Source organism: Epinephelus lanceolatus, chromosome 5 (assembly GCF_041903045.1).
Source record: "Epinephelus lanceolatus isolate andai-2023 chromosome 5, ASM4190304v1, whole genome shotgun sequence".
NCBI classification, from domain to species: domain Eukaryota; kingdom Metazoa; phylum Chordata; class Actinopteri; order Perciformes; family Serranidae; genus Epinephelus; species Epinephelus lanceolatus.
Genome location: NC_135738.1, coordinates 5,340,892 through 5,368,655, shown reverse-complemented (window position 1 = coordinate 5,368,655; position 27,764 = coordinate 5,340,892). Strand labels below are relative to the sequence as shown.

Sequence of the window (27,764 nt, the reverse complement as noted above, 5' to 3'; positions counted from 1 at the left end):
ACCGCATGCACAGCAGCACAACACACACTCAATTGGAGCAGAGCCTGTGTTGCGTTCAGGCGTTGTCACATGAATAATAAGCACTTGAATAGGCCATAGCACAACACAGCAGCATGTCAAGTGGACCAAACCCGAACCAAACCTGAGCAAAAGTTTTGATTTGTTATCTTAAGCCGGTGTAAACACTCTGCGCCAGACCACCACAGGGCTGACACACAGAGATAGACAAACATTCACAAGATATTTTTTGCCATATTGCCCAGTACTACCTTTGGGCACAAAATTCATATCAATTTATCGTTTAGTCCAAGTGGACATTTGTGCCAAACTCCCTCAAGGTGTTCCAGAGTTGCGTTTTTACAAGAATGAGACAGATGCAAGGTCTCAGTGACCTTGACATTTGGCCTTTGACCACCCAAAATCAAATCAGTGTGTCAAAGTGAATGTTTGTGCCAAATTTGAAAAAACACCCTCATGGTGTTGAGATATCGTGTTAACAAGAATGAGACAGATGAGGTCACAGTGACCTTTGACCACCAACATCTAACCAATTCATCGCTGAATCCAAGTAAACGTTTGTGCCAAATTTGAAGACATTTCCTAAAGGCCATCTTGAGATATTGTGTGCACAAGAGCAGGACGGATGGACAGATGGACAACCCAAAAACAAAATGCCTTCAGCCGCGGCTGTCGCTGATGCGTAGGCATAAAAAACGCGGCAGAAGGATGTTAATACAGTAACTGGAGTTATTTAATTGCGTGACTTTTTCCTTCACCTCTTTCCTTCACCAAGCGTCTGATTTGTTGCTTCAGCTCCAGTCGTTCTTCTTCAAGCCGTTCGATCTGAGCAGGAAATCACACAGTGAGGTCATAAGTGCTCAAAGACATTATAAAACCAGAAGTTATAACATCTGTAACTCTTTACCTCTTTGGTGAGGACTTGGTTTTCTGCTTTGTACTGGCGCTGTCTGAGCTCTTTGGCTCGCCTGAACTCTGTCAGATCCACTTCCTGCTTTGGTTCCAGACCTTGAATCATGAAAAAGAACAAAATAAAGAAAAGTAAAATGAATTTCATTTCACCAGGTCAGATCAGGTCAGTGTCTAAGTACATTGAGATGTGGGAATAACATGATTTTAGAAAGAACTGACCCAGTTTTTCACGGAAATCTTCGTTTTCGTCCATGAGGTCATTGATTCTCATCTCGAGCTGGTTGATCTCTTTGGTCATGGCCTCTGCCTCAAGGTCTCTCACTCTAATTTGATTTTTACACTCTTTGAGCTCCACAATGGCTGCTTCAAGGCCGTAAGTGCCCTGTAACACACAAACAGAGCTGTCGTTACTCGTCCATCAGAAAGCATGTCTTTTTCCTGGCTCCTCTTCCAACTCTAAAGCTTTTAGGGAAATCAAGATGTGATTAGACAAGCTGGAAGACAAACGCTCAGTTTGTGGACCCAAAAACCACGTGGATCACACCACAGTCACACAGTCATTCCGATGTCTATTAAAAGCCATGATAGACAAGGAAAAAAATAAAAACTGCTTCTGGGAACTGACGTCTCAATTAATTCGATTTAGAATGAAAATTCTTTGAAATAAACCAAACTGGGAGGGAGGGGTGTTTGTAGACTTACAGACTCATACTGGCTCAAGCGGTTTGAAGCCTCAATGAGTGCTTTGTCTTTTTCTTCAGCGTGAGCTTCTGCCAGTTTTACCGCCTGCGCTGCTTCCGACACTCGCACCTCTGCAGCCTCCAGCTTGGACTTCAGCTCCTCCATCTTCCTCTGCTGGACAGATGACGGCAGGCCTTGGACGAGAAAAGGAAATTATTTCTTCAGCTACAGACAAAGGCGACCAGCTGGTGAGGGCAGGGTATCAGAATTTACTCGCCAATTTACTTCATAAATAACTACCGGTGTTTAACAGCCACAGAGTTTGATATAAGAGTCTCAGTAACTTACGAACTGTTGTTTATAAAACTCTGCTTGTAAAACTTAAATTAAAACAGTATGCAATGATTTGTGAATCATTTTTGACCAATATTCAGTTGAATACAGTACAAAGATATTTAATCTTCAAACTGATAAATTGTTGTTGGTTTTGTTTTTTTGTTGTAAATACACACTGATTCTGACTTTGATGCCTCCAACACCTTCCAAAAAAGTTGGGACAGGGGCAACAAAAGACTGGGTAAGTTGTGAAAAACACCTGTTTGGAACATTCAGCAGGTAAACAGGTGAAGTGGGAACAGATTAATGTATCATGATTAGAAATGAAAGAGACATCGAGTTGTTCACGAGCAGGAAAAACGGCCTATTGCACCCTCTACAGCCCATAATATCATCACAAGATTCAGAGAACCTGAAGGAATCTCTGCACGTGAGGGACAACACTAAAAACCAACACTGACTGTCGATGACAGTCACTTCTCTGAGCCCGAGCTCGTCTGAGATGGACGCTGCCATCCAGACAACTTATTATCCAGACAGTCTTATTCCAGCGAGACAATGAGACACATTGTGACGTGTTCCAACAGCGTGGCTTCGTAGTGACAGAGTGCAGGTACCAGACTGACCTGCCTGCAGTCCACACCTGTCTCCCACTGAACATGTGTGGAACATGATGAAGGGTCGAGAGAGTGAGGTCAGACACTGAGGTCCTCAGTTCCCAAGCACTGACTGAGTTTTTAAAAGAGAAGGTGATGATGTCACACAGAGGTAAACATGTATCTTTCTTAACTTTATTAGAACGTGTTTGTGCTGTATTCAGTTGAATGTAGGTCAGACAGGACAGCAAACTACTGCACTTTGTTTTTATCTATGTTTTACACAGCATCCCAGCCTGTTTTTGGAACTGGGGTTGTCCTTAATTTAGCTGAGGGCTGAGACTGAGCTTCACTGGTATACATAACGCCTGCAGCCACGGCTATTGCTGGTGCAGAGACATAAAAATGAGAGATCTGTGCAGCCGCAGATAAAGTTAAAGGTTTTCATCTGACGTTACAGGCAGAACAGAAACCAGGCATAAGAGTGATGTTTGGAAGTATATTGACAAAATGAATGTGCAGTGAGAGGTTTGTAACATTAAGGCCCTGATCACACTGAAAGTATTTCAGCAGCTGGAGGCAGCTTTTTGAAATAGGGTTTTATTAGAATGAAGCTTTTTGCTCGCTGTGTTTGTGTTGCTATGTGCCTCGTGTTTTTGCCGGAACACTGTCGAAAAAACGTCCATGATGGAGGAGAAGCTCCTGGACCAACTGGTGGTACTCCCCATGATCCAGCCTCTTTTTTAGGGTCTCATGTACCCACACAGATCTCTGTTTATCTGCTGACCGCCTCTCCCCCTCAACCAGAGCTACAGACAGTACCCTCTGCCTCAACAGGTCAGCCACTATACACTGATTACTGCAGGACAGATACAATAAATAAATAAACCTTAGATTGATTACACACTTTCTGTGTGATCACAGCTAATGTCTACAGTCTGTACAGCGCAGAAAGGTAAGCTTAACACTATCCCCTACCCACCTGGGTGTTTGAATCCTATTAAATAATTTAATGTGAGTACTCAAATATGTACAGTACAGGCCAAAAGTTTGGACACACCTTCTCATTCAATGCGTTTTCTTTATTTTCATGACTATTTATATTGTAGATTCTCACTGAAGGCATCAAAACTATGAATGAACACATGTGGAGTTATGTACTTAACAAAAAAAGGTGAAATAACTGAAAACATGTTTTATATTCTAGTTTCTTCAAAATAGCCACCCTTTGCTCTGATTACTGCTTTGCACACTCTTGGCATTCTCTCCATGAGCTTCAAGAGGTAGTCACCTGAAATGGTTTCCACTTCACAGGTGTGCCTTATCAGGGTTAATTAGTGGAATTTCTTGCTTTATCAATGGGGTTGGGACCATCAGTTGTGTTGTGCAGAAGTCAGGTTAATACACAGCCGACAGCCCTATTGGACAACTGTTAAAATTCATATTATGGCAAGAACCAATCAGCTAACTAAAGAAAAACGAGTGGCCATCATTACTTTAAGAAATGAAGGTCAGTCAGTCCGGAAAATTGCAAAAACTTTAAATGTGTCCCCAAGTGGAGTCGCAAAAACCATCAAGCGCTACAACGAAACTGGCACACATGAGGACCGACCCAGGAAAGGAAGACCAAGAGTCACCTCTGCTTCTGAGGATAAGTTCATCCGAGTCACCAGCCTCAGAAATCGCAAGTTAACAGCAGCTCAGATCAGAGACCAGATGAATGCCACACAGAGTTCTAGCAGCAGACCCATCTCTAGAACAACTGTTAAGAGGAGACTGCGCCAATCAGGCCTTCATGGTCAAATAGCTGCTAGGAAACCACTGCTAAGGAGAGGCAACAAGCAGAAGAGATTTGTTTGGGCCAAGAAACACAAGGAATGGACATTAGACCAGTGGAAATCTGTGCTTTGGTCTGATGAGTCCAAATTTGAGATCTTTGGTTCCAACCGCCGTGTCTTTGTGAGACGCAGAAAAGGTGAACGGATGGATTCCACATGCCTGGTTCCCACTGTGAAGCATGGAGGAGGAGGTGTGATGGTGTGGGGGTGTTTTGCTGGTGACACTGTTGGGGATTTATTCAAAATTGAAGGCACACTGAACCAGCATGGCTACCACAGCATCCTGCAGCGACATGCCATCCCATCCGGTTTGCGTTTAGTTGGACGATCATTTATTTTTCAACAGGACAATGACCCCAAACACACCTCCAGGCTGTGTAAGGGCTATTTGACCAAGAAGGAGAGTGATGGAGTGCTGCGGCAGATGACCTGGCCTCCACAGTCACCGGACCTGAACCCAATCGAGATGGTTTGGGGTGAGCTGGACCGCAGAGTGAAGGCAAAGGGGCCAACAAGTGCTAAACACCTCTGGGAACTCCTTCAAGACTTTTGGAAAACCATTTCAGGTGACTACCTCTTGAAGCTCATGGAGAGAATGCCAAGAGTGTGCAAAGCAGTAATCAGAGCAAAGGGTGGCTATTTTGAAGAAACGAGAATATAAAACATGTTTTCAGTTATTTCACCTTTTTTTGTTAAGTACATAACTCCACATGTGTTCATTCATAGTTTTGATGCCTTCAGTGAGAATCTACAATGTAAATAGTCATGTCAAAATAAAGAAAACGCATTGAATGAGAAGGTGTGTCCAAACTTTTGGCCTGTACTGTATATTACCTAAAATGCCCGTCCCTACTATCTGTTATTACGCCAGTCAACCATGAGCGAAAGAATAAAGGCTGATGAAAGAGTGTTGTAGCAGTCGGACGACAAATACTGAGTGTTAAGATCATCTCTGACTGAACACTGTGTGACCTTAAGTTTGTCTCCAGCAGTGACGGACTCACCTCTGTCTTTCTTTGTGGATGTCTTCAGCTCCTCGATGAGCTGGGTGTACTTCTCCATGTCACCTGTGTAGTGCTCCACCTGCTCACTCAGGATCTTGATTTGATTGTCTCTCTCTTGGACGGCCTTTAAAACATTCACCAAAAATTTCAAATCACAATGACTCTTGTGTAAGACTGACACAGCTGCACCGCACTGAACCACCAGCAACTTCATCATTAAGGGAGTTTATGAAATGAAAGACAAGGGGAGGCTGAGGCTGAGAGACACACAGGACACAGGACAGGTGAAACTTACACTGCAGAGATCATATATGACCTGTCCCAGAGCAGCGACAGACAGATGGAAGGGAGGACAGGTTGGTAAAGCATGTCGAAGCAGTGAGAGGAAGCAGAAAGCAGGAAAAGTGACAGCCAATACAGGAAATGACAAAACACTTAGAGTTCAGATTCCCCTGCTCCGAAGGACACACAATGACCTTCTGCACTATAATCAGGACTTTCAGCTTGCTTAATCAAGTGTGCAGGATCTGGAAGAACTAACTTATATTTATGTTTAAAGTTTGAGCATCTTCATGTCCTGCAGCTATCACACTGTGATATATTAAAGTATAACCTCTTACTGTGATGATGTTGTGAAATATGTTACATAACATTTGGATAGACACATGGCTAGAATAACGATCAATCCTTTGTTAAAAAAAATTATAGTACATTTCTTTTTATTATCAACAAATGTTTTGCTGCTTTAAAATGTGACCACATTAAAAAGAGATTACGTCATCTCCTGTTCTGAGACAGACCTGCTGCAAGGCAAGAATATTGCTTTTGTCCAAGTCCAGCTGGGCTGAACGCAGCTTTTCCCTCAGATCCCGGATCATCTGCTGGTACACCAAAATGTCTTCGTCCTTCCCAGAGAGCACTCTCTGTGTGGGAGGAAAAGATCATGTCAGCACAGAGCAGATCAACAAACAGCTGAACTCAGACCTGGAGATAAGGAAGCATAGTGATGTGTACAGTTACATGATTTTCATTTACGGGAATTAAATCAAGGAAGTCTGTAATACACGTTTCTATTTGTGCTCCGATCACCTCTTAATGACTGTGACATCATCATGTTTTAACGTCATATCTCAGGAACAGAAGGGGAGACATTTGGTCAGATACTGAATTGGTGACTCTAATCTTGAAACTGTGCTGATTGTATAGATCTTCTGCGTGTGAAGCATCCATGTTTTCACTGACATGGATGGAGACTGTCAGAGACACTGGACTGGTGGGCGGAGTCATACAACCACGGGGTGGTAATTCTGCTTTAAATCTGTTACGCTTTCAGTCTCTCTTTGTGTCGACTAATTTTGAACGATATTTAAGTGCTGCTTGGACAGAGATGGGCAGTATGTTGTGGCGACACGTCACTGCATTGTGTCAGAAAATGGGAGAAAACTAGTGCGTCTACCTGGGTGTCATATTTGGATTACTGCCAATCAGAGCTGATCGGAGCTGGAGTCTGTGACGACTGCAGAGTCATTTGTCACAGGAATGAATGCATGAAACACTGGCCTTCAGAGAGTACTGCTGCTGAACAGGGACTTCATGTGGAGCAGGAATGAAGTCCAGACTTTCAGAATGTTGCTGACTTCATCAAATGGTTTCTGAGGCTTAAAAGCATTTTAAACTCCATTTACTCCCTGAGTTACTTCTTACTTATGTCTTCTCTCCTCCTTAATCATAATGAGCATCTTTTCAGTGCACCTGGCTCAAAGGAAAAAAGAGGCAGCTTGCTGAGAGACATCAGATTAACTCACCTTCCACTCCTCCACTTTGGAGTTGACTGCCGCCAATATCGGGTCGTCCTCTTCAGTCATGCTATGAATCTTATCTGTTAACTCTCTGACCTGCAAATCAAACACACATCCCATAATGCCTTCAACACTGCGGTGTGTGTGTCAGGTAATTTATGAACATGTACCTCACACACCACACACAGATTAAAGCTGAGAACAGAATAAATAAATAAACAATTCACTGATGACGTTGTTTACCTGCAGCTTGGCGTGATCCCTCTCTTTCCTCAGCTGATCCATGATGGAGTCCGTCTGCTGGACGATGATCTTCATCTTGTTGTACTCGTCCGTCATCTTCTCCATCTCCCTCACCGACTCCTCCAGACTTTTCTGCATCTGCTCGTTCTGCGTCTTCAGGTGGACGATTTCATCCTCCGCTTGCTGGTGGACACAAAATAATATAATTATCTTCGATGTGAACACATAGCTTCACGTGATACTGGGGATGGGTATTGTTGAGATTTTAACGGTACTATGACTCTTAGTGACACTGCATATCAATAAAGTACGTTAACGTTACTCTTATTGACTCTTTTTTTTTATTGCTTCTTAAAAATTAAGAACAGAATTAATACTGCTTTATTTTCTTATATGTACTGGATGTAAATTACGAATGCACCCATATTAGAGCTAAACAACCAGCAGGCTGATGGTTAGTTTTAATCATTAACCCATGTTTGTATTATTTAATGAAGTTATTGTGGGCTCTGAGCTGCTGGCACACGTAACACACCTGACGTGGAAGGAGCAACGAGTAGTAAACATCCTGTTGCACTTGAGGCAGCGAGCAGAACCAGAATCAACTACAGTAAAGTGTTATCAGACTTTTGAGCTTCTAGTTCCCTCCCTAATTGTCACTAAAACAGGATCTGTGTGTGTGTGTGTGTGTGTGTGTGTGTGTGTGTGTGTGGGTGTGTGTGTGTCTGTGTGTCTGTGTGTGTGTGTGTGTGACAAGCTCTAATAAAGATTTCTTTTCTGGATTGGTATTATCACAGATGCATCATACACGATAAAACAAGTAAGAAATTAAGTTGGTTGGAGAGAAGGTGCAGTCTGTGTGGAGAGCATAAGCATCGACTGAAATGTATTGTCAGAAACCATCAGCTATTGCTCTGACGATGATAAACCTTCAGGAGTAGCTGCAAATATTTCAGGGGATCCGTTGAAGCCAGCAGATATCTGGGCCAAGACTTCCTCTTTGTGTGCCATTGATTTTGGCTTAAACAGATATCTGCATATGGATGCAGATAAATAAATAAAATAAAAACGATAATCATCGTCAGACACTATCTGATGGTTTCTGACAATACATTTCAGTCGATGCTTTCTGCCTCTTATGCTCTCCACACAGACTGTTTACCTGCAGCTGCAACATGATTCAGACGACTTATGGAAACCAGAACGCTTCTGATACCTAAATTCTGCGCCGTTGGCTATAAATTCTGCAGACATATGTAGATATCATTTTATAGAGATTAATGTAGCTGAAACAAAAGGAAAATCTATTTTTCTAATCTCTCCAATACAAAAAGCAGAACTTGAAACACCGGGGCTTATAAATAGGATGGTGTTTAATCAGGGCTCATTAAACACCAGGTTTCAGTACAGCCCCCGCCTACATGCTGCACAGCAGCGGTGCAAAAAGCAGGTAATAAAAACAGATGAAAGCCATAAAAATAATTGGTAAAAAGTTAAGTTATTATTTGAAACACTGATCTTGAATGTTTTCTGCAGTACACGGTGTTTTCTTCCGCTAAGGGCCTTGGTAGTTCATTATTTCTCAGAGACTAAAGTTTGGTGTTGTTGCCAGGTTTTCCAGATGATGGGCTGTTGCCTCACTCCCCACACAGTATAATAAATAATTGGTGTACCTGAACGTCTTCCATGTATTGGTAGAGCTGTCTGTTAGTCAGGGTGAGCTTCTTCTGGATCTCAGCGTTCTCATCTTTGGATGGGGCCGGCTCTTTCTTTTCCAGCTCTCCGCGGTAGAAATCCACATCCTGCTGGAGCTGCTCGTTCTGTTGTGGAACAGGAAGGACAGAAATAGTGTCATGAAAAGCCGAGGGTCCAACGCTCTGTGGTCACGCTAATCTAAGACACCTCATTTGATATTAAACAATGGATTTGTCTTCTGTTTGGATCTGAACCATTGAGCTGCTGTTGCAACAACAATCGGATCACTTTCTGTTTTTCATCCGAGTCTCACAACTGAACTCTTTTTCTTTTGCCACGTAGAGTTTCCATAGTTACATCAGATGTTCTACTGTAGGCCAGCAGTAACTGCAAAGACCTTACACTAATACTCTTTGGGAACTGAGGATAGCTACTGAGGAAAACAAAAGCACTATCCTTGTCTTGTTTTGGTTGCACAGTTGTTGACGCACTTCCTGTTTGCCGTAAATAAATTCTTCATTTTCCCCTTTGACCTTTGTGATATAAAATATCATCATTTCATCATTTTATGCTGTTTGACTTTTTTTCATGACATGTTGTCATAATTAGCATGTGACTTCTTGAGTAATGGCCAAAAACATGTTTCTTGAGGTCACAGTGACCTTTGACCACCAAGTTCTAATCAGTTAATTCTTGAGTCCAACTGAGCATTTGTGCCAAATTTGAAGAAATTCCTTTGGTGTTCTTGAGTTACGTGTTCACAAGAATGAGATGGATACGAGGTCACAGTGACCTTGACCTCTGACCACCAAAATCTAGTCAATTCATCCTTGAGTCTGAGGCGTTTGTGCCAAATTTGAAAAAAATTCCTCAAGGTGTTTTTTAATATATCCCATTCACACGAATGAGATAGCTGAGGTCACAGTGACCTTGACCTTTGACTACCAAAATCTAATCAGTTCATCCTTGATTTAAAGTGGACGTTTGTGCCAAATTTGAAAAATTCCCTCATGGTATTCTTGATATATCGTGTTCAGGAGAATTAGATGGATGTACGGACGGACAGACAACCTGACAACTTAACACCTTCAACCACAGCTATCTCCATCGCAGAGTCTGTTTCTATTTCTACTAAAGTTAACACCTATTGGATGATATCAGCGGGGTAACTCTCAGTCTTTGGATTTCTCTTGGAGCTGTGGCAACATGAAACAACTGTGCAGCAGTGACCATCTGTAGATAAAGCTTTAAAATGTGTCCTCGATATACTGGCTCATTTTCACCTTTCTATATCTACAGAATCAAACTCCTACTTAAATAACCGAAAGCTGATTTTACTTCACTACCTCTATTTCTTACCTTCTTCTTAAGTTTTTTTATCTTTGCCAGTGAAACAGAGAGAGATGAAAAGAGAAGATGAATTTAGAGAAAAGCAAATGATGGCAGAGCACATGACTACACACATGTTTTAAATTAAGTAGAATGAAGACATGAAGTGTGAAGATGAAGCAATGAATGAAAAGATCTCAATGGTCCGTGTGTTGTAGCGCCAGCAGCCACGTACCTCTCTTTTCAGCTTCTTGACCTCATCCTCGGCCTCCTCTGCTCGCACAATCAACTGGGAGAACAAGCAGAGAGCGCGAGATGCTGAAACACAGTGTGAATTTAACCACACATCATATGATACATTTGCACTTAGCAATTATAACCTTGCTTCCAGGGCTCGAAATACCACGTTGGTTTGAGCGTTAGTGTGCATACAATTTGAGCTTTGCACGTTTGAATTTTCGAATTTGTTTTATACACAGGGTAATATTGGTTATAGGGTATTAAAAGGTGCAGTGGTGAAAATGTGTGATTAATTGATGGTGAGGAGAGCAAATTTCTGTAATAGTTTGATTAGTGCTGGATTAGTATAGTTTGGGATTGGGGGAGGGGCTTGACAAACATGTTACTTCTTCCTGCTCCTTTTAGGACATGAAATGTTAATTTAAGTTTCTCATTGTGACTCTGTTCATGATTTATTGTTTGGCTCTGTTTTGTAGAGATTTCTTTCTACAATAAATGCTACTTAATTTTATCATTATTTTTTAAAATGTTATAAATAAATAAATAAATAAATAAATGAAATCGAATGCTCAGCTCTACATGCACCTGTGCATGTAACTTGGTACAGCTGCCAACTTTCACACATTGCTGTAACACTCACACAATTGACATCTGTGTGAAGTTTTGTCATAATAAGTTTATAAATTATTAAGTTAAGACCAAAAACATGTTTTGAAACGTCACAGTAACCTCTGACCTTTGACCATCAAAGTTGATTCTTCAGTTCAAGTGGACGTTTGTGTCAGATTTAAAGAAATTCCCCCAGTTTTCTTGAGATACCACGTTCTTGAGAATAAGACAAATGCAAAGTCACACTGAGCTTTACCTTCGACCACCAAAATCTAATCAGTTCATTATTGAGTCTGAGGGAATGTTTGTGCCAAATTTGAAAAAATTCCCTCAAGTGTTTTTTTAATATATCCCATTTACATGAATGAGACCCCTGAGGTCATGGTGACCTTGACCTTCGAGTACCAAAATCTAATCAGATGATCATTGAGTCCAGGTGGACATTTGTGCCAAATTTGAAGTTCTTGAGATGGACAACCCAAAAACATAAAGCTGTCTGCGTCCATCGCCAGCTCAGAGGTATAAAAAATAAATTAAAAAAAATTGGTGCATGTAATTTTGAAAGTCATGTACATCGTATTTTAAGCCCTGATGTAATGAACAGCTAAATGTAACTTTTTTTTTTAGTTAAAAATTCTGTTAGAACAAATATATATCACTTTAGTATATTAAAAATATAAATATGTGCAGTTCAATAAAACCAACTGACACCATCTCTTTCCATGAATAACATCAAGGGACAAAAATAATTATCTCTGATTGCATGTTCTTAAAAATGACACACCAGCACACCTGACTAATGTTTGACACTGCACCAATCTAACTAACCAGCTAATATCTGCAGGTCATCTGAGGACTTAACACTGAATCCACAGTCTGATGTTATGTGTGTGAATTATGGGTGACGTGCTCGTACCTCCTCGCTGGTTTTCTTTTCTTTGCCCATTTCTTTCTTTAACTGGGTCAACTCTCTCTCCTTCAGCTCCAGCTGGGTCTCGAGCTGCTGAACCTCATCTCTCAGAAAGCGGCTGTCTGGCCCTGTGCCGGAGTGCTGAACCGTGTGGACCGGAAACCAGACAAACAAACACACAAACAACCCCCACCAACAACCTCTTAGTGTCCCATCACCTCCATCTGTTCATAAACACTGATATGTGCACACACTAACTTTAACAAGTCCTAAAACAAGGTTACCTTTCTCTTTACATGACACACTGAACATAAAAACTTTAGAAACCTTTAGAAAATTAAAATAATAGGTTGGAACTAGAAGAAGAGGCTGTGAGCGTGCAGGGAATTAGCTGTAATCTTCTTAGGGGCTGTCATTCAGTAGTCACCACGACCAATCCCTTTGTAGCCACAGTGACACAATATGATAGGCTGAATTAACTGGCACTGTTGCAGGAAGTGAAACTCCACGAAGGATGATTTACAGCTCGACACATTAATGTATTTTTTCACATTTATAATGGTACAGACAGGGACTGAAAACCCTTCAGTAACTCAATAAAATATGTGACATACAGTATGAAAGTATGCAGACATTCAGCTTATAGATAAATACATGGACAGATGCTGAAACACGCTACCTTGATCTCTTGTTCCAGCCTCGACAACTTGGCGAGGAGCTCCTTTTCTACAGAGGAGAGGACATAAACAATGTGAACTCTGCTCTTTGTTAGCAAAACTTGTGTAACATTTTGCCTACTGACTTTATCTGTACACTGACCAGTTTTAGCATACTTCACACCAATTGCTTCGACAAATTCGTCGGCAATAGAAACCTCGCGATCCTTAATCTATAAAGCAGAAGGAAAGAAGACAATCATGGCTAAAATGTGATACCTAAATTTAGCTGCAGTATTTCAGGCCCATAAAACAGCATCATGGTAAATAATGTGAGTTAACGTTAGTAAATAGGGACTAAATATTCTTGCTTATTGAAATACAATAAACATGCTGTTAGAGGGATTGTTAATAGATGTGTGTGGGAGAGATTAAAATGCAGCAGATATAACACTACACACCTTCAGCAGGGTCTGAAACACTCTGAGGACTTTAATGATGTTCTCTGGAGCTCTATCCTTCACCTCCCATTCTTCAGTCTGCATGGAGAACATGATTCAGAGTGAAAGACAGTGAATGCATCGTCATTTCAACTTATAACAATATTCTAATACAGCACAAGAACCTGGACCAAACAGTGACAGAGGTGACACGACAAAACAACGATCAATAATAACAATAAAAAAGATACATATAACTAAAATTACTGTCCCGTGGTTGTGTGACTCCGCCCACCAGTCCAGTGTCTCTGACAGTCTCCATCCATGTCAGTGAAAACATGGATGCTTCACACACAGAAGATCTATACAATCAGCACAGTTTCAAGATTAGAGTCACCAATTCAGTATCTGACCAAATGTCTCCCCTTCTGTTCCTGAGATATGACGTTAAAACATGATGATGTCACAGTCAAGCTGACCTTTGACCTTCAATGACAACATTCTAATCAGTTCATCATGAAATCCAAGTGAACATTTGTGCCAAATTTGAAGAAAAAAAAATCCCTTTCGGTATTCTTGAGATATTGAATAGAGAGCATGAGACAGATGAGGTCACAGAGACCTTGACCTTTGACCACCAAAAACTAATCAGTTCATCGCTGAGTCAAATAATGCCTCTGGTCATGGCTATCGCTGGTGCAGAGGCATAAAAATATTCATTCAGTATCTGTAACTGTTTATCCTGTGTGGACTATTTTTTTTCTAACCACACTATCAGATATCACTCCAGGGATACAACAAACATTGTATAAGTTAAAATACAGCTAAAATTCATGCATTCAGTGTTGTAAATAATCTCTCTGTTTGTTAGAGGCTCTGTTGTTGTTTTTTAAACCAGAGGAAACAGAAAGCCCAGGACAATGAACTGATTCTGCTGACCTATAAAAATATATAAAAATACACTACTCTTTTTTACCTGTCACTCTGGACTTCTGTTCATATCATGTTGTTTTTGCTTTTTTCCCAGTGATCTGATTGGTCAGAGGTCAGGATGTTGATAGGCTGTGAAGTTAAACCTGCTCCGGGGTAGATTCACTGTTCAGCATAAGTTAACAAAATGATTTATCCTGGTAAAAAGTAAACCAGCTTCACAGTACTGACAACCTAGCGTTAACCCTGAAGTTAACTCGCTTAGTCTACGTCCTGCTTTGTAATACATGCCTCTGCACTCTTGGGGGAAAACCCACACTGACACTGGGAGAACATGGATATTTCACACAGCAGGCCACCAGGTTTGAACTCTCAACCCTCTCACTGTGAGGCGACAGTATTAACCACTGCACCACATATAAAGATGCACTCTGCCTCTCTCTTGCACAAAAGGTACTGCTTAAATGACACGGACGACCCAAAACTTGCTTTTTATATCAATGATAATTTATTATTGAGGGTTTTAATGCATGAACCAAATCACAAATGATTAGATCAGGGCTTTTTTTTTATTATTTGGCCTATTCCTTTTTTTGTTTTAAACATATATACAGTCTGTTTCGATCTGGGGCTATTCATAAAAGAGTTGGGGCTGAAGCTTCAGACACCCAGGCCTCACAACACCACTGCACCCCATCCACCCCCCTCCTTTTACAAGTACATTCCCTAAGGAGCTGTAATATCCTTAACAATAATCTGAGATCAGCAGGACAGTCACATTAATCTCTCTTTGTGCAGGTAGCCACAGATAATCCCTACTGCACCACTGTACTCAGACTGTACTGTGAAACCAGAGAAGGGTTGTTGGTTGGAGCAGAAATCTGAGCTGTCATTATTACTGATGTGAAGAGTTGACAGTTACCAAAACGAACATGCTGAAGACCTCGTCCACTTGGTCTTTTTCACATTCAAGCAGACTCGCTGGGTCGATCCTGGTCACTTTGTCCCAGTCCAGAGCAGCAGGCATCTTGGTCTCAGTGTGTTGGTAAAGATTTAACCAGGAAACCAACAGACTGTGATAACTGTGCTAATGTTAGCTGGTTAGCTAGCTCACTGTGGTTAGAGAGCTAAACATCGCTGTGCTCCTCAAAATTAGCCTCCTTTCACCGCAAAAACGCTTCACTGAAATCACTTTTGATTTGTGATGACGTTAAGGTAACGTTAAGTAGCCGTTACTCCACAAACTGCTGCAAGAAACTCGGAGACCAAGCACCTGTTTTCATGAATTAGCTAACTACACGCTGAGATTTTGAGTTAAACTGTTAAACGAAATGCCTGTTTTTATTCAACATCGATCACTAAGATCAGCTGAACATGGCAGATGGAGAATACAGACAGCAGGTGAGTTAAAATGACAGTAAACAGCCAGCCTGAAGTTTCCATGATGTGATGCTCAGGCTGCTAGGTTACCACTGACAACACCAGCGGTTACTCAGTTAGCTAATGAAGCTAACGCAAAGTTCACAAGGAAATACAGCTAGTAAAGGCGAGAGTGGAGCCTTGAAGGGAACTTTACCAAACTGTAGAGACGTGACGGATAAAACCTGACTGCTAAGTACTTAAAAGTCGCGTTAATAACTTAAATCGGTCGCATTAGCGCCGAGTGCAGCTCTGCTAACATTCAACTTGCGCGGTAACCTCTGAACCGGAAGTGATAGTGACGCTGTGTTGCCGTTAGCTTTCATAGTGGAATGCCGCTTTCTGGATTGTTTACTCCGTATGTGTCCAAATGTTGACCATTCCTAGTTTGTGATATCACCTCTGCAGTCACCGCCTGCCCCTCTTACAGACACGGTAGGTAGGAAAACCAACAAAGACGTATAAACACGTCTGCGTCCACCTTTTCCATCTGAAAGACTGCTATCAACCCAGTTAGCATTAGCGGCTAAATTAGCTTTATCGTTAGCTAACGTTATGTTGTAGCAGCCAGTCTGAAATGATCAGAACATATTTGGGGTGTTTTATACTTTAATATCGCCGCGATCGAGCGGCAACAATGTTGATTATATTCCATTAACCAATGTCTGGTATTAGATAGATGTTTAAAGAGGGTAACGTCAGCTAGCAGTGATTTTATGTTGCTGTTAGGGTCCATTGCTCTTGCCTTTTTGCAGCCAGCTGTGCCGGTAGCTTCACTGTTTGATCCCTCAGCATGTGGGCCAGCATCCCCACCCAGAGTTTAACTATCTGCCAGGTCCTTGTTTAATTAACACCTTAGCGAAGCACCTACAAGTCTCCACTCATTGAGCACGGTTACATGTGCACAATAATCAGATAACTGGGAATAATCAGGTAATGGTAATAATCTGATTTGACACGTTTACATGCACTTCAATAATCTGATAATCAGAAAAACCTGGTTTACATGATTCAGTCCTTCAGTTGGATTTCTCCTCAAGTACATGACATAAAACTCAAACTTCCTGTTACAGTAGGTACTCATATCCTTGAGATGAAATATGACATGAAAATAACTTGTAAAAACATGAAAAACATTTTGTTAAACTAAGAAACTTTTCATGACACTGATCTCTTTTTCCCTGCCTGGCAGCTCTACACACAAAACAGCAAGGACTTGACACAGCCAGTTATAAGAGATGAGTCAATAGTTAAAATAATGGATGATTTTAAATATATTTTGGTACATACACTGACAGTAGTCTGTCCTTTAAGGTAAATACTGACCTCATTTTTAAGAAATCTTCCCAACACCTCCATTTATCATGCAAGTTCAACAACTTCAGAGTGAGCCAAAATATCCTGGAATAACGTGAATAAGAGTTCAGAAGAAAGCAACATTTAACATGATGATGTGGTTCTGTGATCTGAACATTGAGCAGAGACTCAAGCCTTTTTGTTTTCCTGTACAGTGATCAATGACGGCTCTGGTCAGCCATGGCTGTTGTGTCATGGAAGGAGATTTTACTTTTGACTGGACTGGTGGTGGGATGTTACTGGAACAGTCTGTCGTGCGGCTTTGTGTTTGATGATGTCTCGGCAATCCTCGACAACAAGGACCTGCGGCCCATCACACCTCTCCGCAACCTGTTCCTCAATGACTTCTGGGGAACACCCATGGCAGAGGTGAGTCCGTAACACACCGCCGTGGTTTATCAGTACAGGCTGACTGTTAGTTTGCTCTTTGATAAAAGCTGAACTGGCAGGTCTTAAGATTTTGTTTAGTTTAAGAGGTGGTTTATTAGCTGTTTTATGTAGGTCAGTGAAGTCCATTTTAACTTTAAGGAATTTAACATTTGTCAGCCTTTAATGTCTCAGCTGACCTCTGACTGACAGAATTTACTGTGAGTCAAATGTTAATCATCTGCGTGGGAGCACTACTCTGTTAGAGCACCTCCCGATATGGCTTAATTTTTATACCTTCTGCAGTCACCACCCTGAAAATATCAAAGTAAGCGCTGAACCTTGACCTCTTAACAATGTCCTCATCAACTGTAGTTTCAACAGTTTTAATCCTATTTCACATTTGTGTTTTAAAAAGTGTTTTGTTTGATGTTGACCTTTGTCAGGCTAGAAAATCTGCTTCTTTGTGACGGATACATTTATTTTAACTTGTATTGTCTTGTGTGTGTCGGACTGCAGGAGCGGAGCCATAAATCCTACAGACCCCTGACTGTACTCACCTTCAGACTGAACTACCTCTTCAGCGAGCTGAGCGCAGCCTCCTACCATCTGCTCAATGTGGTTTTACACGGCGTTGTGTGTGTGCTCTTCCTGCGGGTGTGCAGATTGTTTCTGGATAAGACCTCCAGCCTGGTGGCGGCGTTGCTGTTCGCTGTGCATCCCATCCATACTGAAGCTGTAAGTGTACATTTACTGAGTCAAGGAGACGTATGTTTGTTACGGCTTGAAATAACTTCATATACAGTTCACACAGTCACAAACTGAACTGACTGTCACTGTGTTAAACTGAACCATCGGACAGTTTTAAGTGTAAAGTCATCAGCGTTGGGTACAGTTCATATTTGAACTGGCACCAGACTCGGAATTTGATACTGGTACCCGTAGATAGACTTATTTATTTGACAGTCTTAAAACACATAAAACTGCTTCACGTTAAGACAGTCATCAGATACATCTACAACTGCTGAGGATTAAACTGCACAAGAAAGAGCCACAGGCTTATTTCCACTGTGATCCAACGGTACCTTTTTTCAGTACTTTGTTTTCTAATAGCAACAAAAATGTAAGTTTTGAATAAGCTGCAGAGGTGACGCAGTCTCGCTCTTATTCTTTCTCTCGATACTGGACATTGTGCCATGAAGTGCTGGTGAGAGCTGCCGGCTTCCTTTCGGCACTCTTGTTGACAAACTAGGCTGTTCAGACAGGACGCGGCTGGCTCCTGATCTGTAGTGGTAGTTTCGGCGTCTGGTCCATTTTCTCTGCGAGTGAATCTGACAAGACAAGACACACATTATAGAGGGTATATGATATAAATGATCTGATTCTGATAGATGATGCTTGCCGACCTCTCCTCTTCCACACGTTCTCCTTGAGATTCAGTCCCTCTGAATCCAACATAATTCCGTTTGAACCCTTAAAGTGCAGAGTTTGTTGATCAACAGTGTTGGGCTATTGGTCATGGATCACACTGAATTACTAATGTTCACTGGTTGTTCTTTTCAGTTACCTTGAGTGCAGCATAAAGCAGGTCAACACTGAGTAAACACTGTTTTCTAAGAAGTCGCTTTTTCAAGAAGTTCAAGTGCTCATTTCATGGAATCTTCATAGGAATTTTTTATTTCATTTACTGACCCAGTAAAAGCTCGAGATTAGAGATCTGTTCGTCAGGAGTGTCCTGACCCAGACAGCAACATGAGACACAGACAGACAACACAGAACAAAAACACAAAATAAAAGTTTACCTATTATACCCATAAATATATCAATTGCACGTCTGTCCGTCCTGGAAGAGAGACCCCTCCTCAGTTGCTCTTCATCAGGTTTTTACCACTTTTTTCTCCATTAAAGGGGTTTTTGGGGAGTTTTGAGTCCTTATCAGCTGCGAGGGTCCAGAGACAGAGAGATGTTGTATGCTGTAAAGCCTCTGAGGTCAATTGTGATTGGTGATATTGGGCTTTATAAATAAAATGAAACTGAAACCTGAATTGAGCTCTACAGCAATCAATATGAAACACAAAATGAGATTACACCCCCACAAAAACTGGGGATACTACATGTGATTTCAAAGACCATCTGAAATACACCCTGACATTAACATATAGATGACTGCGTACAGAAATCCTGCAATAGAGCTTTGAAACATCAGAGAGGAACCGATCGGTTCAGCTTTAGGTCCTTCTGCAGAAGATTCCACATAAAAGGAGCTGCATACATAAATGCTCGTTTGCCAAACTCTGTACGAACCCTCCGTACAGACAATAAAAACATGTTCTGTGAACAGACAGCAGAGCCATTTTAAATTTTTTGCTTAATGTTCACTATGGGTGGGAATCACCAGAGGCCCCACGATATGATATTATGGTGATGGAGTACCACGACTGGACTGTTTTCACACATTTCCGCGCTGATGGATGCTCTGAGATCCTTTTCCCATGTACGTCTCACACCCTGATGTTTTCTGAGCCCTTTATAAAACTAGATGTCCCTCTCCATGCTTTTAACTTGTTCACCATAACTCCTGAATACAAGTAACAGGGTTAATATTTGTCTTCCTATCTGCTGTTATAAAACTCCTTATTTGGATAAACGTCCAAAAATCCTTCCTGGGAACGTTAAATTTATACATCAGCTGTTCAAAGGAGAGGCCATGTTTTCCATCATACGAGTCATCATCACCATCAAGTCTTCCATTAAAATTATTCCTGCTCTCTCCCAATTTTCCCACATGATAGATTTTTTTTATTCATTCTCAAACTGATGGTCCTCTGGTTTAATACTGATTTATGTTGATGAGCTATTCTCCAGATGGCTCTGGAAAATGTCAACATGGTTTCTGTGAGGTATTTCCCGCCCTGAGTCATTGACAAAATTTTTTTGCCACGGTTTTCGTCAACGGAATAACACTGGAGGACAGATGCTCTTGGACATTCATATAGCAGTTTCACCCATTTAATATATGAACTACCAAAGCTCTCAAGAATCACAAACAAGTCCTCCCTCTCAACTCGATCAAACACTTTCTCTGCGTCCAGACGGAAAGCCACCGTCAGTTCATCACTATTCCTTGTTTGCCATGTAAGACGCAACAGTCTGTGGGAACGTTGGAGAAATGCTCAAACAATGGAGTCATAAGTAGTCATAACATTGTAGGCAGCAGATGGCTGATCCTTCAGTGCCACCGTCCACACAAACTACTGTAACCTCTGCACCGGTCTTCTGTTTGACTCTAATCTTCCACGTCAGCATAAACTGGGCACAACAAGACTGATGATGTGTTTCAAGCCGATAACAAGCCAAGACAATCCTCAGCTCACAGGCAGCCATCTCAGACTGTGTAACTAAATATCAGATACACAACACTGACTGATGTTAAGCACAAACATCCACAAATACACAGAACAGAAGAGCCAGTGCGTCAGGTCAGAACACAGCAGTGCTCCTGTTAACACAAAACTAAACTTAGTTTTGAGGTAAAATATGTACATACATGTCTTCACTGTGCAGGGGAGGGGGGTGTTAGGAAATCACTGGTCTGCTAACAGCACCTCTGTAACATCACCGCCTCACTGCTCCAACATGTCCACCAGCTCTGTGTGTGGGACGGGGGGTCGTAGTCAGACTCTAAACAAGTGGTTGTATTTATTATCTTATCTTTCAGACTGTGTGACTTTTCCACTGATGAAAATTTAAGATAGATTTTCCACCCACATCTGAATCACACTGTTTCTGTGATTAAAAAAAGAATTATAATGTGACAGTGAAGAGGAGATTAAAACACTGCCAACATAGCGTCAGATCCACGGCCTGCACAGACTGCGACCACCTTATCCGAGACTTCCCCTCCCATAGTGCACTGTGTTTACCTGCATGTTATTAACTCACTTAGAACAGGATTAACTCAACTCCAGTTACTGCAGCTGTCTTTCAAACCCCGTCTGTTAAAGGTGGAGACACTGATTGTCATCCAATAAACTTTATGTTAGATGCAGTGAATGTCTCCTCTCAGTTCAACAGCTGCCTGATCTGTGTGTGCGCTGAAGAAAAATATAGAGCCACATGTATAAATGAACGTACAAAAAACATGCACACACCATCCCCCACCCATAAACTGGATTTTAATAACATAAGAAGTCGAAGTGACAACGATTGCACCTCACACAGACCTCAGACACACACACACACACACACACACACAGTCTGAACTCAGACAGCTGCAGGTGAGATGAGATTTAAGCAATATCCCAGTAGTGCTGTATGTCAGCACGGCTGTGATTTGGTCCTAGGCAGAAGATAATCACAGACCAATCTGTCTCTGTGTGCATACCAGAAAGACTAGAGCCCAACGTAAACATCAGTAGCCCTATTATCAATACACTGGTATCATTAAGGGTTAATGCCTGACGAGGTGTCTATTATCAGGAATAATGGACGACGTGGAGGCGTGAACCGTCCAACGTGAAGCGGAGTCCATTCATTCCTGATAATGGACACCTCGAAGAGCATTAACTATTATACCATGGTCACTTACCAAAGAAATGAATATTAAATCAATTATTTATGCTTTAATGTGTTTTACGGTTAAAATCATGAGTTTTTCACAAGCCACAGCTGAGCGGACTATTTAATCTCTGTAGTTCACAGGCGTTGCCATGGAAACCCGCTGTGGCCGCAGCGTAGAGAGCATAGCAACTCTGATCAGTGAAGGGAAGTGAGATGATGGCTAAACGTTACGTGATATTATTCAGAAGATGATTATTTCAGAAAGCCAGTGCTCTTCTTACCGCTTGTGTGTTACAGACTCTGGTGGTCAGAGGATGATGTGCAAAAAAAAAAAAAAACATTAGATATTACTTTCATGATTCATTGGCGTTCATTTATAGGCCCAAGAAAATTTGTTTCAAATAATCAACATCCAAATAGTAGGCTAATCAAAATCGTTTTTAATTGCAACAAATAATTCATAAGCATATAGTAGTCGAGATTAAATCATATAAACACATTAACAAATTAACCATTGTTTCCTATTTAAAATGAAATGCTACAATAATAGTGACATTTGAAAGTGATATGGGTATGTCCATCATAGTGGCATTTGAACTGCCCATTTCGTTGTCTTCTTGGTGTTGGGCTCATCCTTCTCATCTTCTAAATTATTTAATTCTTCCGGTGTCACCTCCTTGTGCCGTTTCTCCCTTTTCTTTTCATTCTCTATCCTCTCTTCTTCTGCATCCCATTCATCAAAATGATCAAATTCACCAAATAAATTAAATGAAACGATAAAATCACTCATGATGCCCGTTGTAATCCGTTGCTTCTGCTCTGAGTCTCTGTTGCTATGGTTACAAACTAGCAGTTGAGCCAGCGCAATAATGTAGAACCTGTCATCAGGCAGTTTGACCGGAACATCTTTTTAGCTGTCCTATAACACCTTTTAACGGACACCCTGCAGCCAATCAGAATTGAGTATTCACAGAGACCATGGTATCAGCATTGTTAACCTCCAATGTATGTTAAAACATCAGTTTCAATCAATCAATTTTATTTATAAAGCCCAATATCACAAATCACAATTTGCCTCACAGGGCTTTACAGCATACGACATCTCTCTGTCTTTTGGACCCTCACAGCGGATAAGGAAAAACTCCCCCAAAAAAACCCTTTAACGGGGAAAAAAAAAAACGGTAGAAACCATAACATAACATAATTTGCTTTGTCTAGTATATGTAATTAATTTACAAGTAAAGGGATCTGATGTATCCTAATCTATTCAGCATGACCTTTGTAGACTACTACCATGTGATTGTTGATTAATGGAGACATTGTCAGGTATTCCAGACCACACCCCTTTACTACAGAAACGTAACAGTCACCTGACTCATGGTTAAAAACATAAACCTGCACAAAAAGGATGATTATTAACAGAAGCCAGTATGTTCTGAACAGACACATTATAAACACTACTTAAAAGTCGCATTTTCATTCTGGAGCATCAGAAAACTCAAACCAACTAGATATTAGTCCAGCACCAGACGGGCATGATGGGAAATGAGGGCGGTCCTTTAGCTACAAGATTGCAGGGCAGATTAGACGGCAGAGCAGAGAGGTGTTTTAAGTAAATATCACTAAAATGTGAGGGAAATGTCTTTATTCTTTGATTTTTGGGTTCCTGGGAAAACAAATTTAAATAAATAATTTGGAACACTGACTGACTGATACATTTCAGTTGATGACGTCTCTGACTGGACACAAAAATATGTCATTTTGACTGTATAAAATATTCCAAAGTAAAAGTCACATTTCTACCTTGAAATGACTTCAGATCTAAACTCAAGGTGGTTTTGATAAATAATCCCATAATTCCTGACATTAACTGAAATATTTGAGTTCAGTCTGTCTCACACTACACCCATACTGAAACGGTTAAATATCTGTATTATATATCTTTGTCACAAGAAAAAGTAATTGGTTTCATTATTCTAATAGGCCACCAAAAGTTTAATTTGTATTTGTAATATTAGTAATTTATGTAATTAAAAAATGGATACTCGAGGTCCATCTCAGACTCCACCTCCAGCAGTGATTATCAGTCCTCCTCTTCCTCTGATGAAGGATGTTATTTTGTGCTGATTCTGTCTGAAACTGAAAGTTAGTTTTCTGTTGAAACGTTAGTTTTATTGTACACTTTTTGTACGAACCAAAAAACCTTTTTTTTCTTATTGTTAATCATTTGATCTTGATCTCATTGTGTTTCATGGGCCCCCTTCATTACGGGCCTCCTCCCCAATTAGGACCTGTAATTCATCCTATTGAACGCAGCTGAACTGATGACCAGACAGCTCGGACCGACTGCAGCAGAAAAACAAAGGAAACATTCTACTTCTCTGGGCGTAGTGCTACTGTTACACATCATGCTCCGCTGCGCCGATCCTCCTCATGCTGCTCTCTAATCTATGCAGAGTCTCTCTCAGACGTCTTGAATGGAAACAATTTGCCTCACAAATAAGCCCTTAGAGTTAGTCCAGCGAATGCCCTTCATGTTATCGTCGTCTGGAATCTCTCTCTGAACGGATCATTTGTTTTTGAGTTATGCTCCGAGCACTGAAGGTCCCTTCATGATAAGTGGGTACAAAGAGTCCCTGTGAGTCCCCATGTCTTCCGCTGTGTTTTTTGGTTATCTATCTTTCTGAATGGAGACTTTGGGGGGTTTTTTTTAGGATCTCCAAGTATCTTCAAATACAAATTATTTAGTGTTCTCCACAACAGCACAGTATATCAAGGCTGTAAAATGTCACTGAGGGGGAAGGGCTTTCAGTCTGTACAGAGAATATGGGAAATGTAGTGAGACAATTTATCAAACCAAAGCTGGTCAGCCATTCAACCGTTTGGAGGAATCAGCTTTAATGGACGGACCCCCTGCTTTATCCTCCCGACTCTCTGAATGTTGTGTCAGTACATCAGTGTATTAACTCGTCAGGGCCACAGAGACGAGTGATAGAACAAAGAAAGTCTGTACTTACTTAGACGATGCAGTGCTTTAGTTTAACAGCGGTGTCAGTGTGATCACATGAAGCGTGACTATATCCCGGGGCCGTCATTTTTCATGTGTCCTTCATGTGGCTGCCTGATAAAGTCATGTCCTATGTTCAGCAGAGCATTTTTTTTATTATTATTTTTTTAAAGATATTTTTGTTGGGCATTTGCCTTTAATTGACAGGACAGGAAAGTTTGAAAGGGGGAGCGAGAGAGGGGGGATGACATGCAGCAAAGGGCCACAGGCTGGACTCGAACCCAGGCTGCTGCAGCAACAGCCTCATACATGAGGAGCCTGCTCTACCCACCAAGCCACCAACGCCCCAGCAGAGCATTTTTATGCCTCTGCGCCGGCATCATGTTTTTGGGTTGTCCATCAGTCGTCCATCGTTGTGAACATGATATCTCAAGAATGCCTCAAAGGAATTTCTTCAAATTCTGCACAGATGTCCACCTGGACTCAACGATGAACTGATTAGTTTTTGGTGATCGTAGGTCAGAGCTCAAGGTCACTGTGACTAGGAGTGAAAAGATCTATTGATCTGAATTGATATATTGATTCAATGATCAATGATCCAGTATCACTGATGCAAAGTGAAAACACTGATCCTTATTGCCATCTTAAAGTTACGCCTTTATTTTGAAAGTCTGTGTCACAGTCAAACAGCAGCAGGCAGATGCCAAGGAGCCGAGAGAAAGACGATGAGGATAACGTTATTTACTCAGGAATAAATAAGCAGAGTGGAATTATTTTCAGTTATGGAGAAAATACGTGTCAACAGATGAACCACATACATTGTTGTTCCAGGTTACAGAACATGTAGTGCGCGCTGCTGCATTCCAAAAATTTAACTCCGTTTATCTCCGGGCACAGCTGCTGCACTCTGTGGGCGTTGTGATGGCGTCGCTCTGGTGTTTGAGCACGCCTGCCGTGCGTCTACATTGAAAACAACGGATTTGAGGGTGCAGAAAGCTAGGCATGTGTACAGCCCATAAACCAGTCATTACGTGGGTCTAAAAGTGTGCTTTCACTTACAAACATTTGCTCCTCTCATCCATCAGTCTTATCTGTTCAGCTATCCACCTTCGAAACTTCACTTCACTCCACAAACTGCTGTTAATGGAAAAAAAGAGTTCTGCCTGAGCTATGTTAACAGACCAGCAAAAACCTTAGATACAGAGGGGGGACACAGACCGATATATGACGACACACAGGTAAGGAAAAATAAAAAAGTAAGGCCCCCACGGTCGTCAGCTAACGCCACATGCAGAGTCTACTTCTGTGGGAAACACTGAATATATACAGAAATAAACAGATTTCTTCTCCATTGATGTTGTTATTCAGCACTTGCACATGTGACGGCGGGTTCTCTTCACTGTATTTGTCCCTCCTCCACTGTGATTAAACTGCTGAAGTCGCAGTGACGAGCGCAGCATTTTTAAACAATGTCAAACATTTTTCAGCCCTTGGTGCTCAGCACCTCGTCACGCTGCTGGAGTTTGTAGCACAGCGTGAATACGCAGTGCTCCCACTGCAAATTATTACAAAAAATACACTGGCCTCAGAAAAAAAACACTTTGGTGTACATGACCCCAAAGTTTAGCTGTAAAATGAGAGAGCTGGTCCGGCCTGTGGGCGGTGCCTGGTGTTGCCTCGACTGTTTCCAACATGGCGGCCTGATCACAAACTTTCTCATTTCACTGCTAAACAGTCACTAAAATATGTTTCTGAAACACCTGCGGTGAAAAAATGATTGATTCATATCTGATCAGTGCTGCCTCGTTAGACCACAGTTCACAAGCCGTGACTGACATGATTGACAGCTGCGTCAGAGCCTCCACAGCTCCTGGTTATTTTCAATGATTCTAACAAATGCCGTTAGAAGTTAAGTGAGTGGAAGGAGGAACCAATTTTTTTATAGACTATCTGTTTAATGTACTTCTGTGTAGAAGCAGTTAAAGTTTCAGCAAATGACAAAATGTATTTTCATTAAAGTTCCCAGCCGTAGCTTCAACAGATACACGAGACCAAACAGACGACTTCTTCTGTAAAGTGCTCAGCGGAACCATTTGTGGGCTGTATGTGTGGTTTTAGGGGACGTGTCTGAGGCCTGTGGTTATGGCTGCAGTGAGAATGTTGTTTCTTCCACATGAGGGCAGTCATCATTTACACAAATGACAGATGTTAATGAGAGGCTGCTGTGCGGAGATCTGCCTGTGATCCTCAGAGGAGATTTACCTGACCGGATCTGTTTTCACAGCTGCATCTGGGGGCTTAAACATGTGGACTCTGGTTGCTGTCAAGCTGTGGACACGTGTGTGATGCTCTGAGAGATTAGAACAGAGTTATTCTGTGTTTTCCTTTACTTGAGGTGTATTTGAGGGTTGATCTGTGGTTGATGTTTAACCCTAAAGGGGAAATGGTCATGTGCTGACACGTTTGACACCTGTGAGCCTGAAGCAAAATAAAGTTTAGGACACTGTATTGTTTCCTGAGGGAGTAAACTGTCTTGGACATAAGGAAGTTACTGCATTGCACACATGCAAACAATAACCTGAGATAAAACAATTACACTTCTACTGACTTTTTAAATAAATTTACATTTCTATCTTCAGTGAAAGTTAAAATGAACGAATCAGTGTGAATGAGCCACAGCACTGACTGCTGCCTCTGTTTCATCATCAGGTTACAGGTGTGGTCGGCAGAGCTGAACTTCTGTCTTCAATCTTCCTCCTAGCTGCTTTCCTGGCCTACACCAAATCCACAGGTGCCGATCACTCCATAGGTAAGTCAGCT

The 27,764-nt window shown here is 41.4% G+C and overlaps 2 protein-coding genes across 4 annotated transcripts in view; one reads left to right on the top strand and one right to left on the bottom strand.

The window, feature by feature from the left end:
• Window positions 1–15,925, bottom strand: part of cep290 (centrosomal protein 290) — a 64,808-nt gene extending 48,883 nt beyond the window's left edge. The window contains exons 1-15 of one of the 2 annotated variants that reach the window (XM_078167627.1): window positions 15,159–15,925; window positions 13,328–13,405; window positions 13,030–13,099; window positions 12,890–12,936; window positions 12,217–12,351; window positions 10,687–10,740; window positions 9,101–9,247; window positions 7,428–7,610; window positions 7,191–7,280; window positions 6,186–6,308; window positions 5,386–5,509; window positions 1,633–1,805; window positions 1,150–1,312; window positions 926–1,026; window positions 777–843 (exon numbers count right to left, since the gene is read on the bottom strand). In XM_078167627.1, coding sequence (XP_078023753.1) covers window positions 777–843; window positions 926–1,026; window positions 1,150–1,312; window positions 1,633–1,805; window positions 5,386–5,509; window positions 6,186–6,308; window positions 7,191–7,280; window positions 7,428–7,610; window positions 9,101–9,247; window positions 10,687–10,740; window positions 12,217–12,351; window positions 12,890–12,936; window positions 13,030–13,099; window positions 13,328–13,405; window positions 15,159–15,263 — 1,660 coding nt within the window. In that variant the 5' untranslated portion in view covers window positions 15,264–15,925. The remainder of the gene's footprint in view (window positions 1–776; window positions 844–925; window positions 1,027–1,149; window positions 1,313–1,632; window positions 1,806–5,385; window positions 5,510–6,185; window positions 6,309–7,190; window positions 7,281–7,427; window positions 7,611–9,100; window positions 9,248–10,686; window positions 10,741–12,216; window positions 12,352–12,889; window positions 12,937–13,029; window positions 13,100–13,327; window positions 13,406–15,158) is intronic. The other variant, XM_033635167.2, reaches the window with a different exon arrangement.
• A 16-nt stretch (window positions 15,926–15,941) lies between these two features.
• Window positions 15,942–27,764, top strand: part of tmtc3 (transmembrane O-mannosyltransferase targeting cadherins 3) — a 47,282-nt gene continuing 35,459 nt past the window's right edge. For both annotated transcript variants that reach the window (XM_033635291.2, XM_033635290.2), the window contains exons 1-4: window positions 15,942–16,090; window positions 17,167–17,380; window positions 17,897–18,115; window positions 27,654–27,753. In XM_033635291.2, the coding sequence (XP_033491182.1) occupies window positions 17,192–17,380; window positions 17,897–18,115; window positions 27,654–27,753 (508 nt within the window). In that variant the 5' untranslated portion in view covers window positions 15,942–16,090; window positions 17,167–17,191. The remainder of the gene's footprint in view (window positions 16,091–17,166; window positions 17,381–17,896; window positions 18,116–27,653; window positions 27,754–27,764) is intronic.